The sequence below is a fragment of the Apium graveolens genome, chromosome 1, assembly GCF_009905375.1.
Source record: "Apium graveolens cultivar Ventura chromosome 1, ASM990537v1, whole genome shotgun sequence".
In the NCBI taxonomy this organism is placed as follows: domain Eukaryota; kingdom Viridiplantae; phylum Streptophyta; class Magnoliopsida; order Apiales; family Apiaceae; genus Apium; species Apium graveolens.
In genome coordinates, this window is record NC_133647.1 from 87,021,764 (window position 1) to 87,042,299 (window position 20,536).

General features: G+C 34.2%; 2 protein-coding genes across 5 annotated transcripts; one reads left to right on the forward strand and one right to left on the reverse strand.

Moving 5' to 3' along the window:
* Positions 1–1,993: 1,993 nt before the first annotated feature.
* Positions 1,994–10,637, forward strand: LOC141664888 (lysine-specific demethylase JMJ29-like). Of its 4 annotated transcripts, none has more exons than XM_074470849.1 (14): positions 1,994–2,192; positions 2,335–2,456; positions 3,040–3,139; positions 3,264–3,405; positions 3,705–3,768; positions 3,858–4,590; positions 5,142–5,471; positions 5,734–6,024; positions 7,261–7,333; positions 7,419–7,504; positions 7,911–8,030; positions 8,420–8,481; positions 9,066–9,345; positions 9,436–10,637. In XM_074470849.1, the coding sequence occupies exons 1-14, from the start codon at positions 2,079–2,081 to the stop codon at positions 10,315–10,317; spliced, it is 3,399 nt and encodes a 1,132-aa protein (XP_074326950.1). In that variant the 5' UTR covers positions 1,994–2,078; the 3' UTR covers positions 10,318–10,637. The 4 variants fall into 4 exon arrangements, with proteins under 4 accessions (XP_074326950.1, XP_074326955.1, XP_074326963.1 ...); XM_074470854.1 differs by having other exon boundaries at positions 9,102–9,345; XM_074470862.1 differs by having other exon boundaries at positions 3,894–4,590.
* Positions 10,638–10,858: 221 nt separating this feature from the next.
* Positions 10,859–12,620, reverse strand: LOC141664910 (epoxide hydrolase 1-like). The gene is made up of 3 exons (XM_074470872.1): positions 12,007–12,620; positions 11,364–11,605; positions 10,859–11,282 (listed from the first exon to the last, which is right to left on the reverse strand). The coding sequence occupies exons 1-3, from the start codon at positions 12,469–12,471 to the stop codon at positions 11,036–11,038; spliced, it is 954 nt and encodes a 317-aa protein (XP_074326973.1). The 5' UTR covers positions 12,472–12,620; the 3' UTR covers positions 10,859–11,035.
* Between the last annotated feature and the right edge of the window lie 7,916 nt (positions 12,621–20,536).

A 20,536-nucleotide genomic window follows, 5' to 3' on the forward strand; every position in this document is an offset into this window, starting at 1 on the left:
CCTCTGTGCTATGACTGTGACTCATATGTCAAACTCTCACACTAATCATTACATAATTGTGACGCATGAGAGTCGGTCGCCCTAACTTCACCTAACCCTAGCCGTCCTACCTTTTTTTGCCCCCATTATATCCATCTCTATCTCCATATTCATCTTCATCTTCTTCTTTTATTCACTTTTTCTTTAATAAAATCGAGATTTGTTTTACAAAACTCGAAAAATCCATTACAGTTTTTCACTTTAGTTTTCAGATCTACTAAGGTAAGAGCTTGGATTTTATAATAAAATTCAGTTTTTGGATTCAAAATCTCTGGTCTAACAACATATTACAATTTGGTGTTATTCCGAGATTTTTGAATTTTGGGTTTTTTCGTATTGTTCTGTTTAAGTTATTATTTGTGTGTTTGATTGTCTCGCTTTATGCGATGTGTCTCGGTTTGTGCGATGTGGTGGTTGTGTTGAAAATGAATTGGATGGTGTATTGGGAGATCTGGATATCTCGAATCAACAACACTTTCGGCAGGTTTATAGCTGGTGTCCGGCAAGTAGATAGCTGGAGTGCGTTTGAAACGGTGGTGAAAATCACATGTGCTCACCTCTCACAAAAAATATTTGTTCATAATATGAGGCCTCTAAACTCCGTTGTTGCAACTGAGTCCTCTGAACATTGCAATATCAATCGAATTAATGTGAGGGTCAATTGTGAAGCTACTGTTTTCGGGGGAGATGCGTGCTGAATTGTCCGGGAAACCATTACCTTCATTTTTAATTTTCAGAATATTTGTATTCAGTTTGTTAAGCAATCTGGAAACAAAATGGCTAATTATTTAGCTCTATTTGTTTTTCAACCTGGTTGCATGATCAGTTGGGGGTTTGTTCCGATTGAATTTCATTTAAGTCATTAATGAAATCTGCTTTAAATTTGGCAAAAAAAAAATCATTACATAATTGTGCAAATTCAAATGAATTTGAAAAACAAAAACTGTGACTGTGATTTTTAAAATTATGTTAAAATATTTTTTTGAATTTGAAAAATTAATAATTTTGATAAAAGATTAAAAATTATTTTTAAAATAAAGGGTATAGCGTTAAATGAAGCTAATTTGTGAATTTTAAATAAATAATTGAAATTGTTATACGATTTCTATTTTAAAAGTTAATTTAAAATTATTTATAAGCTATCATTACATGTTTTTAATTCATAAAAAAAAAAAAGTTGACTTGTAAACGGATAATCAGAGAAGCTCCCACTTCTGTGCACAGGAGCAGGGTGAACTTGTTCCCTGACCGAAAACAAAGTATTATATTTATATTAATATAAAGAAGCATTATATATTGTTTTTAATAAACAAAAAAGTTAGATAGTTGCACAAACTAAAATGAATGAAGATAATATAGAAGACAAAAAACTTTTATGAAATAGAATGTGATAGGCGGATCATGCGGTTCAGACTTCAGACGGGCGGTCCGTGCCGGTTACGGTTACGGGCCGGTTCCGATTTACAGAAATTGAATTCGCGCTCGGCTCTTTTTAATATACTGCGAAATTTTGAATGGCTCGTCGGTTTAACCACCTCTGCCAATAAGACATGATATAATTTTTTACAATTAAATATTCACATTAACATTGCATTAATATTTTATTTTCATATTTTTTCTACAATCATTGTTATTATTATTTATCTAAATAAAAGTGAATAATTTTTTGAACGAATTGTTTAAGTAATTTTTTTTATACTGACTACGGAAGTTTTCGTATACAATTTTTTAAATTAAGAAAATAAAAATGTACAAGACGATGCACAGCACCAAGCGAGGCAAAATCACCTACTTTTTCTTTAAAACAAAATGACACAACTATTCATCTCCCACCATTAATTTCATACATGCATTCTCTAAAGACGTGCAACTACTATCAAAGGGTCCCACATTACATTGGTTTAGACGAGGTTCACGTTTGGCATGCACACAAATATAACTATATAAGTAAACATGTATGTACTGTATATTTTAGGACCGAGCACTTAAACATCTCATCTCGGGATCAGAGCTCACAAACTCAACTAGTGACTGTAATAATGGACAATTGTAGTGCTACCAAACGAGACTACACGACCTTCAAAAATGGAGAAGTTGATGAATCCAATAGCTCTGAAGCAGCTTCAATTAAGCGTAGATATTGTACAACTGCTGTATGTGTTCTCATCATTCTCCTTATATCATTGTTACTCATATTGTACTGCTTTCTATGTGTAGTTTAATTATGATTTGGAAGAAAAAATATATGTGTAATTATGTTTCATTTGTACTGTATGTTGTGTGTATGATGAACAGGGGAGATCAGGTAGTAGTGAATCTAGACGGTGTCATCAGTGTCAACGGATTAGTTACGGTCGTGTTTTTTGTTGCAGCAAGTGTGAGAAGAGGGCTTATTGTCTCCGTTGTGTTACTCAATGGTAATCTCTCTCTCTCTCTCCCTCCCCCCCTCCCTCCCTCTCTCTCTCTCCCTCTCTGTGTGTGTGTGTGTAAAGGCTTGCGAACTTAAAATGAGTGAATTATATAGGTATTGTTGGTGAATTTAGATGCAACGTGAATCCTATAATGTTTAATTTATAAAATTATATCGTATGGTGTTTTGTATTTGTTATTTTAGCCGATAACAAGCGTTTGTAGATTATTAACGTACTAAATTGTGTTTGTAGTACAACTTGTTCCATTTGTGTGTTTAAATGTTTATGTTTCGGAATTTGTTATCCTAAGTTGTATGGACTTTCACATGACACAATTGGAGGTGAGGAAATTGTAGTTCTGTTTCCTGTTTCATTGCGAATCTTTTTCAGTAGATTTAAAGTTTGAGGTGTAAAAATATATGTTCTTATAGTTACTCTGAAAATGAAGAAGTTAGTATTCTGAATCTGTTTAGAATCTGAATATTTTTTTTGGAATCATTGGGCAGTCTGTTTATTATGTTGAGGGTGCACATTGTGATTTCGTTTTCCATTTGTTCAAAATTTAATTTCCCTTCCTTTGCTTTTGCAGGTATCCTCAGATGAACGAGGAAGATTTTATAATGGCGTGTCCTGTTTGTCGAGACAACTGTAATTGCACAAGCTGTTTGCGGTTAGAATTTCCATTAAATGTGTGTTTCCTTAGCATCTTAACTTTTGTTATTGATTGATCGTTAAGTTAATGTATATGAGACTTGTGATGTTTAGGTAATATATTTGTAATCATTACACTTATATTTCCATGGGTTGTTTTAGGACAATACGAGATTTGAATTCAATCTCACAAAAAATGATAAACTCCAGTACTCGAAATATCTCCTTAAACTACTGCTCCCTTTTGTGAGACGGTTTAATGAGGAGCAGATTTGGGAAAAGGAGATGGAGGCGAAGATTCAAGGTACTGGTCATACTTTGCTGAAAAACAATAGTGTACTAGATAATATAGAAATACTTGTACCTACACTGCAATTTCAGATAACATGATGAGAATAACATTAAATTGTTAAAGCACAAAAGTTAGTTATGTTGTTTCCATTGCTACATTACTGTTTGTACTTGCTTACTGATAGCAGAATATATTACTCGCTGATATCAATGGATAACTTTAGTGCTGATGTTTTATTAAAGCTGGTCCAGTGTATGTCCAGCCACTGATGCCAATATAAATGGTTGCTGATCTATGTTTGTTATGTTAAGGATCATCACTTTTGGAGGTTAAACTGCAAGTGGCAAACTGTGATGTTGATGACCGATTGTATTGGTAGGTTTTTAGATTCTTTACTAACTTTTTGAGAGCATTCATCTGCTCAGTATCACAATTAATTCCATAACATTACATGTCCAATGCAGCAATAACTGCAAAACTTCTATCGTTGACTTCCATAGGAGCTGTGCAAATTGCTTGTATGATCTTTGCTTCATTTGTTGCCGGGAGTTGCGTGACTGCTCTCTGCATGGAAGTCAGGAGAAAGTCATTATGCAGCATATAAACCCTGGGATGGCTTATATGCATGGTAAAAAAACTTCTCCATTTTCTAATAGTAGAGAGACTAAATGCACGCCTGCTAAAACAGAAGATATATGTCATTCGAAGTCTGAATCTGATTGGAAAATAGATGAGCATGGCAACATTTTTTGTCCACCAGAGAGTATGGGTGGCTGTGGTCAAGGAGTTTTAGTATTAAAGCAAGTCTTACCAGACAATTGGGTCCTAAGCATGTTAGCAAAAGCTGAAGAGTTATATGAATTCTATAAGCTGAAGGACATGCCTAATATTGAAAAATGGTGCTCCTGCTCCAATTTGTCTTGTGACAACGTTGTCAAAGAAAATACTATAAAAGCTGCCTCTCGACATAACTCAGATGACAATTACCTGTACTATCCAAGTGCCATGGACATTCAAGCAGGAGACTCGAAGCATTTTCAGGCCCACTGGTCAAAAGGTGAACCAGTGATTGTAAGTAATGTGCTTGACACTACATCTGGCCTAAGCTGGGAACCAGAGGTCATGTCACGAGCAATCCAAGAGATGAAGTCCCAGCCTGTTTATGGGATTGCTCTTAATTGTTTCGATTGGTGCGAGGTGATCAGAGTTCTGTATCTATGTTGATACTTGTTTTTTTAAATAAACCATTAATTAATAATTACAGAACTCACAGGCATCAGGTGTATGCTGATTTGGAAATGCTGCTCTCCAGCACAGTAAATATTATCAACTGTTATGGTCCTTAATTTTTGATTTATCATGACAGTCTATTCTAATAAATACTAAAGAACTAGCTGCACACAAACTAATTAATGTGACTGTCTGATAAAAAATATTTTAGAAGATAGTTGTGAAATATCTAATTACTTATACTAGTCTGTGCATCTTGATTTATACAAATTTATTATTTATTTACGATACAGACAGTTGAACCTTGTATCATTTTAGAATCTTCTTGTTCTTTTACTATTAATGAACATTTGTATTCATTTTATGGCTATTTGGTGAAGCAGACATTTGCCAGTTATGTTCATCTTACGTCTCATAAGAAAGTATGCACATGCAACAGACACATTAGCATACATCTGTATACATGTACCGATGTATCAATTTTTGAACATATAATTTATTTCTTCTTTGTCTTGTAGGTGAAGCTAAATATAAAGAAACTTTTTAAAGGCTATATGGAGGGGCTACATGACAAGTCTGATTGGCCGCAAATGCTGAAGCTGAATGATTGGCCCCCATCTGGTTTATTCGAAGAGCATTTACCACGCCATAACATTGAGTACATTACTTCATTACCCTTCAAAGAATATACACATCCACACAGTGGGTACTTAAATCTTTCTGTGAAGTTACCTAATGACTATTTGAAGCCAGATATGGGGCCAAAGATGTATGTGTCTTATGGCTTTGCCCACGAACTAGGACGTGGAGACTCTGTAACAAAGATCCACTGTTGTGAGTCTGATGCGGTATGCCATACTTTAAAGTCCTCGACACGCTTCTGTTTATTAATTCAATACTGCATTCATTGTATTTTGTTTCTTTGGGTTAATGTGAACAAAGTGTTGGATATAATTTTTGGGCATAAAGTTATAGGTAATTGAAGTCAATAACATTAAGTGTTCCTTAAGGAAGATACCTTCGTGCACCTGTCACATGTTTTTATAGTTACTTAGTGAAAATGTTATTTGTGGTGATCATCTCTTACAATAATAACGTGTCCTGTAACAGGTGTATGTGATGACACATGCTAAAGAAGTGACAGTTACTCCTTCACAGCTTGCCAAGATAAATAAGTTGAAGAAAAGTTACTGTGTTCAAGATCAAAGAGAAATATATACAAATGGCCAGATCACGGATGGAGTGGAGGCGATGGAAAATATTGATGTTGAAGAATTAGAAAATACAGAGGGAGGTGCTCTTTGGGACATCTACCGCAGGGAAGATGCTCCCAAGTTGAAAGAATATCTTACAAAACATTTCAAAGAGTTTAGGCATATATATTGTTTGCCAGTGCAGCAGGTACTTCTATAATTTTTTATGGTAGGTTTTTCATAGATGATGCATCTCCAACAAAATTTTTAAGCTCTCTTTTGCTTTATCTTCTTGTTTGCATCTCACTTGGACATGATATTTTTTAAGGAGTCCAGCACCTATCCGATATTGGATTGTTGTAAAATTGTGAAATTATTATTATTGTACTTATTTAGGGTATTGAGTGAAATTAGTAGAATAGTGATAGTAAAATTAGTAAGGAGGTTCAAATGCAATAAAATATTTCAGCTATCCAGTTTCCTTTTAAGCCTGTACTTTATCAAGGGAATGCGAGTTTTATCAACTTCTGAAAGATGTTTACTGGGAGATAAGCTAAAAGATGTTTACCGGGAGAGAAGCTGCATGGAGCTTGCCCGTACTCTTTTAATATTCCTAATTTCCTTCACACATGACAATGTTAGAGGCAGAACTATATGGAAATTGTTGAATAGTATTCTCTTTTGCATCTTGGCCCTTTTCTCTTTTATTATGCATGTCATATCTATTGTCCATTTGAAACATTGGAAATTCAAAAACTTGTTTAAAGTTTGTTAGTAGTCATTTGATCTTTTTCTTCACTACACTATTTGGGAGGTGGACAAGTCCTTTGAAGATCAAGGAGTTTGGTGCTTGCTTCAGCAGCGTAGACTTGGCATTATTACATGGTGTATCATGTGCTGGAAGACATGAATTGTTATTTATTTACCGATGGCATTGCTTGGCGTATTTGGTATTATGGAGACTTTCGTAAAGCTTCCTTAGTTACCCTACCTTCTATAATCTGGGGGTTAGGGGAGCAATTTAATAATGTAATATTTGTAAATCCTTTAGGTATTAGAACAAGAGAATTGCATATATAGTTTTCACTTTATTTGGCATGTACTACATATATACTTCACTGAAAAAAACATCTAAAGGAAACCTATAAATAATTGCACATTGGTTGACTGTTTTATGAAATCAGAGGATATTTAATGTTTCTTGTAGACGCCTACTTGTTATATCTTCAGTATTTTTGAGGTATGTGCTACGTCCTTAATGTAGTATTGTGCAGTCAGGTAAAAATAACTAGCTATTTAGCTCAATTTTGGCAACAGCCTTATTGACATCTAGATTATTATACGCCCTAATGCTAACATGGTCACTCATATTGCAATTTATTGTATTCTTCTGACGTTCTTAATGATCAAATTATATGAAGATTAGAGAATATCCTTTTTACAGGTTTTTCACCCCATTCATGATAGGGCATTCTACTTGAGCACGAAGCATAAGATAAGGCTTAAGAAGGATTATGGCAAGTTTTCATATTTCAGATGTAGATTGGTGTATCAATCTTTAAATTGCTTTATGATAGTTTGCTTTCAACCTCTCTTTTCTAGGAATTGAACCATGGACTGTGGTGCAAAATGTAGGAGATGCAGTTTTAGTTCCTGCTGGCTGTCCTTGCCAAGTTAGAAATTTGAAAGTGAGTTTGATTGTAAAACACCTTTTTTATAATTAACAAATGTTCTATCATGGAATGTACATTTTCTTGTAAACCTTTTCTTCTTGCGTGATGATAGTGTATCAATCCTCCTTCGCCAGACTTGATTTCAGAAATATTAATGACTTTGGTAAATAAGAAAAGGGATTTGATATTGTTTTCTTATGAAAATTGTCAATTTAAATATAATACTATAATTTTTTTTATCATACCGTGTATGCTAATGTCATGATTGACACCAGTCGTCCCCATGACAGTGTCAATTGTTCGTGTGAGCTTCTCGGCATGTAATTGAACCATGGTGTGAGTTTGTAACAATATACAGATTCCTTGTTTACCAAACCTCTAATCTTCTAAACATCTTTGAATTGTTTGCAATTCCTTATAGTCATGTCTAACAGTTTCAACGGGATTCGTGTCACCTGAAAATGTTGACGAGTGCATCCGTTTATCAGAGGAAATTCGTGTCCTTCCCCAGAGCCATAGGGCCAAAGAAGACAAGTTAGAGGTAAACTATCCTCTTCGTTTCTCTAATATATATGGTTTCTTCATCGTTCCAGTAGTAATTCTACCATCCAGCTATTTGTGAGATAATTTTTTTCTAGCCATCGAGACTTTTTCTTATATTCTGATGAGGAAGGGGTGAGTGCACATATCATGTGAAGGCCAATGTTAAGTGTGTGCCAAATGAAAGCTTAAAATGCGTGGAAGGCGAGGCAGAGCTAATTCATTATTGAAGAATCAATAATGTGATGGTCTTTTACATTAATTTCTTTGCAATGCATGGAAAGCTGATTACCATGCGTGCTTGATGTCATTTTCCTCTTTATTGTTACAATATATGGAGTGTCTACTTTTACTGTCAAATAATTGTTTTTGTGGGCTTTCGTGATACAGGTGAAGAAATTATTTCTTCATGCGATGCGAAAGGTCTTAGATGACTTGGATGAGTTTACTAAGTAAGATAATTTATATCCTTCACCTTCATCATATACCTCTTTCCTTCTTGATGTGCTCTATAATTCGGTTCCTAGCTATGGAAAAGATCCCGTCTTTAATTTGCAAATTTGTTCGATCTCTCACATTGCATTTTGTAGTTACAATCAAGTCAAGAACTTTGTGGAAATTCTTATAATAATATCAAATTTCTGTTAGAATGTAATAGTATAAGATCCTTGCAAGTCCTTTTCATAAAACCTTCCTCTGACAAAATCCATCACATTCATACCTTATTTCTGCCCGAAAGCATCATAACGAGGTTGAGATTTAGGGTGCTTATATATTGCTGACTGGTCGAGACACAACATCAAGATGCCCTTCCTAGGCAAGATTTTAGGAGCGTGGACAGTTTTCTTATGTATAAAAGCTAAGGCCTTTCGTATAAAAAGAATATATAAATCTGTTTCCTTGTTTTGTCTTCTAGTTCTGTTTAACAAAATTAGTAGAATTCAGTTATGAAATAATAGTCACTCTCAGAATACCTGTACCAGTTATCGTAACTGCTCTTAGACTGCTGTTACTGCTTGTTCTAATCCTCATGTAGCATTGGGAGTAAGAACTCGTCTTGTCATACTCTCAGTAAGCCTATGAAGACTGAGTGTGCGGATATAGGCTCCAGTCCAGGTTACCTGGGATCAGTGACAGATTTTCTCGTTTCAAGTAGCAAAGAGACATTCGTGAGGTCTACCCAGAAGCCCTCAGGTATCGAAAAATCTAGCAATTTGAATTTATCTAAGAATGGCGGGAGCATGGATCTTAGGCTTCCTATACATGATGATACCTCCAGTAAAAGAGACATTCAAAAGGAACCTAAGATTTCTGAGGTGATTAACAATCTTACATGTATATTCTGCTTGTCGTAGTTGGCTATAGCTCTCTTCCCTCATACATTATCTTTTTCCTCTTCAACACAGGAAGTTTCTTATGCTATCAGCTACACACAACAAGCTCCTTGTTCAGATGATACTATGAAATTCTGCAGTCAAATATCCACATCCCTCTCAGTCGATACAGTGAAGTTCTTTAGACAATTAGCAGACCTAGTACAAGGAAACAAGTATGATGAATTGAAGACCCTTCCTCCTCCCTCTCATCTGGATAACCAGATTATCCAGGAATACGATAAGGTGCTTAAGAAGTATTTGTCTGGACGCCTTCTTGCTCTTGCTGAGGAATCAAATTACCTAGAGTTCAATAAAGTCTTGTACGGTTTGCTGGCTTGTCGGAGGATCCCTTCAAGATTACATCAGAAATTCTTAGCCCTCCGTTGGGAGTTACCGAATTTAACCAGCAGAGCTTATGAACTTAATAGGGAAGTAACTCGAGGCATGCTCTTGCCTGTTGCCAAGGCCAAGGAGAAAGAAGAGTTAACGAATATGTTGCGCAAATATCAGCAGGTTGTAGATAATCTGGTGAAGTTGGAGAAGGAGAAAGAATTCATGACGTCTGAGATAGTTGAACTTCGAGCAAAGAATGAACCAATAGGTGCCCAGGTCACATATCGTGAAGCAGCTGGAATGATGAACAAGGATAATGCAGGAGAACTTGAGCAAGTGAAGGATAACTCTGAGGAGATAGTCAGGCTTCAGAATATTTGTAAAGCCATAGACACGAAGATCATCAAGTTTGTTGATGAAGCTGAAATGTTGCAGAAAGATGCTGCTACTCAGCATTATAAAGTAACAAGCCTCGAGGCTCTGGAAGCAGTATACGAGGTTAATATTATAAACTCTATGGATAAGTTGGCTATCATGGAGCTCAAATGGAAGGATAGAGTAGCATCTCTGGACTTTTGAATCGCTTTCAGTTTAATTACTTATAATGCACTACTTGTGCAAGTTCCCTTACAGTTGAGAGGGATATTCTGCTTGACGGTAACCTTTTTAAAACTGTTTCCTGAAAAATGAACAAATTGCATGAACCTTGCTGAACAAACTGTTCCACCCTGTTGTAGGGTTAAATCTAAATTTTGATTTTGAAATGTATGGTATAAATATGTAATGCATATGAAGTATGAACCTTAAGCACCTACTGTCCTGGGGAGTATGCTTCACCTTTTCGGCTTACAGTTTTAGATTTGGCTTTGTTGGACTATGACAATTGATCATTTATATGTTGACATGATGCAGTGTTCTTTAATTCAAAAAAACAGTTTTGATTCGAGTCTATTTAACTGTAAAATATCAATCTTATGTTTAGTTGCAAAAAAAAAAATGTTCTGCATTGTTTGTGGCTATTCTTATGGTGAGTTTATCCAGTGCTAGCTTTTGTTGGGTTATACTACTTTAATCATGTAAAAGTGCATCGAAAGAGGCTATATTATAAAGCCCCAGCAAAGAAAACTCAAATATTTATCTGTTTTTATTTATATTTGACAAAACAAACAGATGCTGTTACACACCAAACATTCGAACAAAGTAGTAAAACTTGGCTCATAAGAGGGAAGTAATAATTAAACAAAGTTGTCGCATAGAGGAGGGTGGGGGGACTTATTTATATAGCTAACTATATTGATTAGAACTTGTTGATGAAATTGTGAATGTAGGCATTGACTGCTTCTGGTTTTTCTTGGTGGAGGAAATGAGCAACTCCTTCCAGTATAACAATGTCCTCCAACAATGGCACATCCTTTTTAAAACTTGGACCGTGCACGTATTCTTTGACTCCCGGTGTCGTGTAAATCACATCTTCGTCTCCGACCATAAATTTAACAGGTACTTTAACTTTTGATCCTGTCCATGGAGCTGTCAACTCCCAGCTTCTGCAAAATTATAATGAAGATAATAATATTGCTTCAGTATTAGATTTAAGATTAATGGCCTTGGAGAACATTAGTCCTTACAGATCCAACGTGCGGTAGTAGTTTAGTGGCCCGGAGAAGCCCTTGTGTTCAAACTTGTTGACATAATATTTGAGATCCTCTTCGGAAAACCAGGAAGGCAATGCCACGGGAGTGTCAGTATCAGGATTACCGAAAGGGTTTGTTTTAGGCAAGCATGGAGGCCCTGGTTTGCGACTAGCCATGACTTTCTTGATGTAGTTTGCAGTTCCATACTTCTTTATCTCAGCTTCTATCTCAGGTTCCTACATGCATCATCATCACCACAATTATTTTCTTTCCGCTTCTCTAACATATATATGCTCCCCAGTCCGTAGACCAATATTAGTGTGCAACTACTAAAAATATACAAGTCATTATTAATCCCAGCTATATATTGAAATCACCTCTTCTCTTAAGTTTAGCTAGCATAAGCAGAATCGACTTAAATAGAAATAATTGATTTGTGGGTACCGGATCTAACTAAATTCCATGTACTTTCAAGTCACTACTTTAAACAAGCTTACCATATATATGCTATGAACTGTTACTTTGCACCCCAAAAAAATCATCAACGCTATAAAGTACGTATTTAAAAGCATAGTAGCAGAAATATATAAGACAGCATGCACCAAATTATGTCAAAATATAATTGAGAAACCTTGACCTGGAATCTGCACATATAGTAGTCACCACCAAAGAAGGCTTTCATTGCTTGAACAGGCTTCCACCTCGGATTCCTTGGCCGGAAATCCACAGTAAGCGACACGAAAGCGGTGACCAAATCAGGCCTAAACAGGCACAAGTACCACCCTATCATGGCACCCCAGTCATGTCCAACAACAAAAACCTTCTCAACTCCAAATGACTCAATAAGAGCCACTACATCACCCACTATATGGTGACAAGTGTATCTTGCCACTGCTTCCGGAGCATCTGTGTCACCATAACCGCGAAGATCGGGAGCAACAGCTCGATAGCCTAAGGCAGCAAAGGCTAGGATCTGGCGGCGCCATGTGTACCAAAGTTCAGGGAAGCCGTGAAGGAAGAGGACCACGGGTCCTTTTCCTTTCTCGGCAACATGCATGGTTATGCCATTCACACTCACTAGTTGGTGCTCTATGGTTTCCATCTTTTCTGATGAAATTGTCAAATGAGTTTACTAGAAAACGTTAACTTACAACTAGCTAGAACATAGTGTTGATCATGCTTTAAAGGGTGACCATAAATATGCAATAAAATTTCTTGATAGGTACGCTAATTAAGCTCGGGGAAGCATCGGTTTAAATAAAACAAGTGTAGATTTTAATGTTCATGTCAGGGGACAGTTGAAAAGGAAGGGCTGATTTAATGTACAGGTTTGGGTCAAATACTTCGTAAATGTTGAAGCTGTACAGTTAGGGTATGTTTGGGGTGAAGTACATGGAAGTGGAGGGGTTAATAGTGTGTCGCTGTTGGGTACAGTACAGTGTAGAACCATAACTCTGAAGTACTTGATACACAATTTTTTAAAAATAAATATTTGATCATTTTTCACCAACAAAAAAAACTTTACTGGTTTCGGCTTTTTACCTTTTGATTGTTGTTAAGTATTTCTGATCGGACAGTATACTATCATTATCTTGAAAATTTCGTAAGTATACTTTAATTATCATATTAAAATACATAATGTTTTAAGCCATTTTTAATTGTGTAAAATATTATCATATTTTTAGAGGGAAAAATTACCTAATTCAATATTTGATAATTAAATTTATTAAAATTATAACAATATTTTATAATTTAAAAAAGATAACTGTTGATAATACCTCCCATCACCCAACATCACTACAAGCTCATACTTCCATGCGCTAAAAAGTATTAAAATGCAAGAAATACAACCGTAATTATATGAGTCATATACGGTTGTATGGTGTTAGATTAAAATGTATATATAAGAAACACAACCGTAATTATATGTAACCTTGGAAAAATGAAGCAAAATATTTTCATTGTAGAGGTGTTGGATTAAAATATATATATATAAATTTAGGGAGTTAGCTTAGTAGTTGAATTTTAGGCTTCATCTTCTCATTATAAGAAAATAAGACTAAATACAAATGTATAAATACAATCGTAATCAATTTCAACCACTTTCGGTTGAATTTAAGGGCACAACTAAATTTAACAGGAGGCGGTCGTATTTAAATACGGTCATATTTACGCGGTCGAATTTAGTAATAATTACGACTGAATAAATACAATCGTAATTATATGCAACCATATACGGTTGAGTTTAGTCGTGCTCCTAAATTCCCGGCCACAAATTTTTTGACACTCCTAAATTTAACATATTTCGGTCGAATTCGATATTTAAAAATGGCGGGAAATTTCCCGCACTTTTTAAAAATTTAGTTGCAAAAGTGGGGGAAATTTCCCACCTTTCTGAATATTACATTTTGAATAGAATTCGGTTTTATTTATCTAACATGACTGTATTAAGTTGTATTTAGTATTTTTAGAATATTTTTTTTAAGAAAATTATTTGAAGGTTAGAAAATATTTTGACAAAAATTATGTATAAAAGATAGAATAAAATTTACATAAAATTTAAATTTTAGTTCTTGCAAAAAAGATCATTATGCTAAGAGCGTTTTCAAATTTCTTTTATCCGTTGCATAACAAAAATTGAAAATTTATAAAAGTAAATCGACATGTATTTCTTACTAGTATTTAGTCCAATATTAATATTTAAAATATTTTTTGTGAATAATCCAACCTTACAGATATCAAGATCTATATATTTTAGTGATATGATAATTTTTTTAGAAAAAATAAATTTATTTGATTTGCTATTTCAAAAATCCAGTACTTCTTAATAGTGTTTAGTACGATATTGATGTTTCAATTTTTTAAAAAATATTTATGAATGATCCAACCGTGAGTACGTCAAGATCTATATATTTTAGTCAAATGATAAAAAAAAAATTTTAAAAAAAATATATTTGAGTTGCTATTTTAATAGTCAACTGATAGTTTGACCAGTACTTCTTAATAATGTTTAGTACGATATTGATGTTTCAATTTTTTTAAAAATATTTATGAATGATCCAACCGAACCGTGAGGATGTCAAGATCTATATATTTTAGTGATATGATAAAAAAAATTAAAAAAATAAATATATTTGATTTTGCTATTTTAACAGTCAACTAGTAGTTTGACCAACACTTCTTAATAGTATTTAGTCTCATATAAATGTTTTGATTTTTTTCAAAAATATTTATGAATGATCCAACCATAAGGATGTCAAGATCTATATATCTTAGTGATATGATAAAAAATAAAAAAAAATGTATTTGGTTTGCTATTTTAACAGTCAACTAGTAGTTTGACCACTACTTTTTACTAGTATTTAGTCGCATACTGATGTTTCAATTCTTTAAAAAAAATTATAAATGATCCAACCTTACAGATGTCAAGATCTATAATTTGAGTGATATGATAAAATATTTAGATAAAATAAATGTAATTGGTTTTTCTATTTTAATAGTCAACTATTAGTTTGACCAGTACTTCTGAATAGTGTTTAGTACGATATTGATGTTTCAATTTTTTTAAAAATATTTATGAATGATCCAACCGTGAGGATGTCAAAATCTATATATTTTAGTGATATGATAAAAAAATTTAAAAAATAAATACATTTGATTTGCTATTTTAACAGTCAACTAGTAGTTTGACCAGTACTCCCTAATAGTATTTAGTCACATATTAATGTTTTGATTTTTTTAAAAATATTTATGAATGGTCCAACCGTAAGGATGTCATGATCTATATATCTTAGTGATATAATAAAAAATTTAGAAAAAAATAAATGGATTTGGTTTACTATTTTAACAGTCAACTAGTAGTTGTACTACTACTTCTTACTAGTATTTAGTCGCATACTGATGTTTCAATTTTTTAAAAGAAATTGTAAATGATCCAACCTTACAGATGTCAAGATCTATATATTTTAGTGATATGATAAAATATTTAGAAAAAAATAAATATATTTGATTTGCTATTTTAATAGTTAACTATTAGTTTAATTGTACTTCTTAATAGTGTGTAGTACGACTACGATATAGATGTTTCAATTTTTTTAAAAACATTTATAAAAGGTTTCAAGTTCAAAATTTTATAGAAGTTCAAATTAAAAAAGGTTTCAAGTACTAAATTGTAAAAAAATAGGGATAAAATAGTCTTTTAAAGATATATGGTTCCAAAGTTAACCATGGTTAAACTTAAATTAAAGAAAACTATGATTTGGGATATATTTGTAATTAAAATTGAAACTAGGATATTTTGTAAATCACTCTTTGAAATGGGACATGTTAAAAAAAACCCTAAATAAAATTACAATATTTAAAATTTATAATATTTATAGAAATAGGAATAATATAGTTGCGAAATTATCATAGTTTGATTTTATAATTTTCATGAAATTACAAGTGTTATAATTTTTAATCTAAGTTAAAGTTTTATGTCTAAGTTTAAGAACTATTTTATAATTCAAGCAAAAAACATGAATATGCGTTAGATTTTAGATAGCTTTTTTATTGAAAAATATATTTTCTTTCGATCTTATATTTTTATTTATTTACTTTGTGGAGTATATAATTATTGGGCCAAAATGAATTTGTGATGATTGAAGCTAGAAAAGTAAAGTCCGGACCAAACTAAAAAAGAGGGGAATAAGGTTTATATAAATGGCAGAGTTGTTAAGAATATGTGTATTAGTTTGATGATAAGTTAAACAAAACACTTAAGTAGAAATCTAGTGTTTGTAGCCTCAACGGATAATACCATCTTGGCTATCCGTTGATGGAGTAGCTTTACTTAAAAATATGTTTAGTATTGTAGCACATTTCAGTCTCTGTATTTAAGTTATAATTCTTAGAAGTTGTGGGAAATTATAAGTCATGTTGACTACTAGTGGATATGCAAATAGGAGGGCTAATTGTAAATATTTCATGCCTTGTAATTTTGTGTAAATGAAGTAGTATCAACTAATAAATTAAATGCCTTCAACGGATGGGAAACAAATCTTCAACGGATGTCTCTAAAGCTTCAACGGATAACATCCATCAACGGATGAGTCCATCAACGGATGAGTGCATCAACGGATAAAGTTTCAACTGCTAAAGCATCAACGCATAAAGCCATCAACGGATGAAAGTTTTAACGGATGCTCAGTTCAATAGCAGTTGATAGTGACAATTCATAAGCTGACAGAGGCACATGGGTTGACAGTGACAATTGGAATGTGGTAGCCTCTTGGAGGAATCAAGAAAAAGCAGCATTTCCATTCTGGTGCAAACAAGGAAGTATTCAAAGATTCACAGATTATCTTAGATTGCATTGGATAGAGAAATGAAGAAGAAACATGTGAATAACTATTTTATAATTATATTTTATCTTTGTCTTCACTTGTAAACTTGGTGATATATAAACCAAGTTGCAGCTAGTAATTAGATGTGAATTTTCCAGAGCTGTTTAGAAAAACATAGAGAGAAAATCATCTAGTTTGTACTAGGAAGCAGCTGTGATCAATTCTTTTGTATCAATGATTTTCTGAAATACACATCTCTGGTGGAACAACAAATCCACCAGAAAAGTTTTTAAAGCCTTTGTGTTCTTTACATTTGTGTCTTGAATATACATTTGTCTGCACCTGCTCAAAGTAATTCACACACATCTGTTCATTATAACACTTAGCTTTTAAAACTGCTCAAAACTTGAAAAAGTTTTGAGATTTACATTCAACCCCCCTTCTGTAAATCTCATTGTTAGTTCCTTGGGAATAACAATTGGTATCAGAGCAAGCTCTTGACATACAAAGAGTTTAAAGATCTATTTTACTAACAACATGAGTAAGAATGATATTGGAGTGAAGATTCCAATCCTGGAAAGAGATAATTATCATCACTGGAAAGTGAAGATGCATCTACATCTTCTCTCTCAAGATGAAAGCTACATCAACTGCATTGAGAATGGTCCTTACATCCCTCACAAGGTGGCCACAGCTGCCACTGCCACAGTTGCTGTTGGACAGTCAATTCCCAAGCCAAAAGCAGAATGGACTGATGAAGATATTGAAGAGGTTCACAAGGACAAGAAGGCCATGAACATTCTGTTTAATGGCCTAGACAAAGATATGTTTGATAATGTCATTAACAGCCAAACTGCTAAGGAAATTAGGGATACTGTGCAACTTATCTGTGAAGGTACTGAACAAGTTAGAGAAAAAAAAATGCAGCTTCTCATTCAACAATATGAATATTTTCATTCTGAAGAAGGAGAATCATTGAATGATACCTTCAATAGATTTCAGAAACTATTGAATGGATTGAAGTTGTATGGCAGAGTGTACCAAGTCAAGGATTCCAACCTAAAATTTCTGAGGTCTCTACCAAAGGAATGGAAGACTATGACTGTTTCACTAAGTAATTCTCAAGATTATAAGGACTTCACACTTGAAAGATTATATGAAATTTTGAAGACCGGCCTATGAACTTGAGATGGAGCAAGATGAGCTGTTGGAAAAGGGAAAGAGAAAAGGTGGATCAGTTGCACTTGTAGATGAAAATGAGAGAACTGAAGCCAGGAATGAAGAAAAGACAATGTCAAGTCTCAAAATTGGCACACGCATATCAGAATCAAGCAAGGGAAATGAGCAAGCAGCTGAGGTTGAAGACAATTCTAGTCAAGATGACTCTGATGATATTGATGAACATCTGGCTTTTCTGTCCAGAAGGTTTGCAAAGATGAAATTCAAGAAAAACACTAGAGCCACTAAGCCAAACAAGAACATGGTGGACAAATCTAAGTTCAAGTGCTATAACTGTGGCACAAGTGGACACTTTGCAAGTGAGTGCAGAAAGCCAACTTCTGAAAAGAAGAAATTTGAGCAAGTGGATTACAAAAAGAAATATTTCGAATTGCTCAAACAAAAGGAAAGGGCTTTTCTGACTCAGGAAAATGACTGGGCAGCTGATGGAGCCAATGAAGATGATGATGTGGAGTATGTCAACTTAGCCCTGATGGCTAATTCTGATGAAAATGAAACTAGTTCATCAAGCAACCAGGTAATCACTACTGACCTCTCTCAGCTTTCTAAAAATGAATTCAATGAAGCTATAAATGATATGTCCAATGAATTATATTATTTACATGTTTCCCTTAAATCACTGGCTAAAGAGAATACAAGAATTAAAGAGAATAATTTGTTTTTAAGTAATAGGAATGCTGTGTTAGAGGGTAAGGTAATTGAGCTTGAAAAGATTAAAATCAAATGTTTATCTGTTGAGAGTGAACTAGAAGAGTCTGTTAAGAAAGTAGAAGTTCTTTCTAGACAACTAGAACGTGAGCAAGAGGTAATCAAGGCCTGGAAAACATCTAGGGATGTTAGTGCTCAAATTGTCAAGGTTCAAGGAATTGAATCACTCTGTGAGAATGCCCGGAAGAAAAACAAAAAGGAAATATAATTAATTGATGGACTGTCAACGGATGTGGAATCAACGGATGATGAAAGTCATCCGTTGAAGGAAGAAAAGGAGCATCCGTTGAAGGCTCATCAATTGAAACATGCAAATGATTCGAAAAGGAATAATTTGAAAAATCTCAGTAAGAAGTTTGGTTCAACTTGCAAGAACTTTGTCAAAGAAGAAGCTGACATATCCAAAGATGCCAATAAGGTGAATATAGGACACATGACTTTAGATCAGTTGAAAAATAGGCTTAAGTTGGTTGAGGATAAAAAGGAAACTAAAAGAAAATCTAATAGAAATGGGAAGGTAGGGATTAACAAACACAACAATTACACACCTGATAAGTATGCTCCTAGAAAAAGTTGTGTGCATTGTAGTAGTGTTAATCATCTATCTGCTAACTGCAAATCTGTTAAGAATGCTCCCATGCCTTTAACTCCCTCCATGCCTAACATGTCTATGTCATCACTGCATGCTATGCCTGTTATGTCTCAACAGAATCCACATGCACATTTTGCAAACATGCCATATGTTAAAAATCCTTATTTTGCTGCATTTAGTATGCCTCAAATGCCATACAACATGCCTCTGTGGAATAATATGTTTGCACAATCTATGCCTTATCAAATGCAATCAAATGTGCTAAATAATTCTGTGACTAACCCTACACTTCAACCAACTAATCTGAGATCAAGGTTGACTCAAAGTTACCTAAGTCAAAAGGTGCAGGAAGTGTGAAGTCTAGGAAAAAGACTAACAAGGTTGGACCCAAGGAAACTTGGGTACCAAAATCAACTTGATTTGGTTTTGTTGTATGCAGGAAAAAAGAAGGAATTTATGGTACTTGGACAGTGGTTGTTCAAGGCACATGTCAGGAGATTTCACCCTGCTCATAGAGTTCAAGGAGAGAGCTGGCCCTAGCATAACCTTTGGAGATGACATCAAAGCGTTCACTATGGGATATGGCTTGATTTCAAAGGAAAATGTCATCATTGATAAAGTTGCATTAGTTGATGGTCTTAAACACAATCTATTGAGCATTAGTCAACTACGTGACAGAGGGAATACTGTTTCCTTCAATTCTGAAGCATGTGTTGTCACAAGTAAGAAGGACAACAAAGTGGTTCTAACTGGAGTAAGAAAAGGGAATGTGTACTTGGCTGACTTCAACTCTACAGATGCAGAATCAATTACTTGTCTTTTCAGCAAAGCAAGTCAAGATGAAAGTTGGCTATGGCACAAGAAGCTGTCCCATTTGAATTTCAAGACAATGAATGATCTAGTCAAAAAGGACTTAATTAGAGGAATGCCTCTAGTGGAATTCTCAAGGGATGGACTGTGTGATGCTTGTCGGAAAGGGAAGCAAAAGAGAGCATCATTCAGTAAGAAGCTTGAATCAGCAATTGATGAACCATTACAACTGCTACACATGGATCTTTTTGGACCAGTCAATATATTGTCAATTTCAAGGAAAAGGTATTGCCTAGTGATTGTAGACGATTTCTCAAAGTTTTCATGGACCTATTTTCTTGGATCAAAGGATAAAGCTAGTGAAATCATTATCAATCATATCAAGCAAGTCAACAACCATCCAGATTTCAAAGTAAGGAATATCGGGAGTGACAATGGAACTGAGTTCAGGAATTCTACCATGAGGTTGTTCTGTGAAGAAAATGGGATCATGC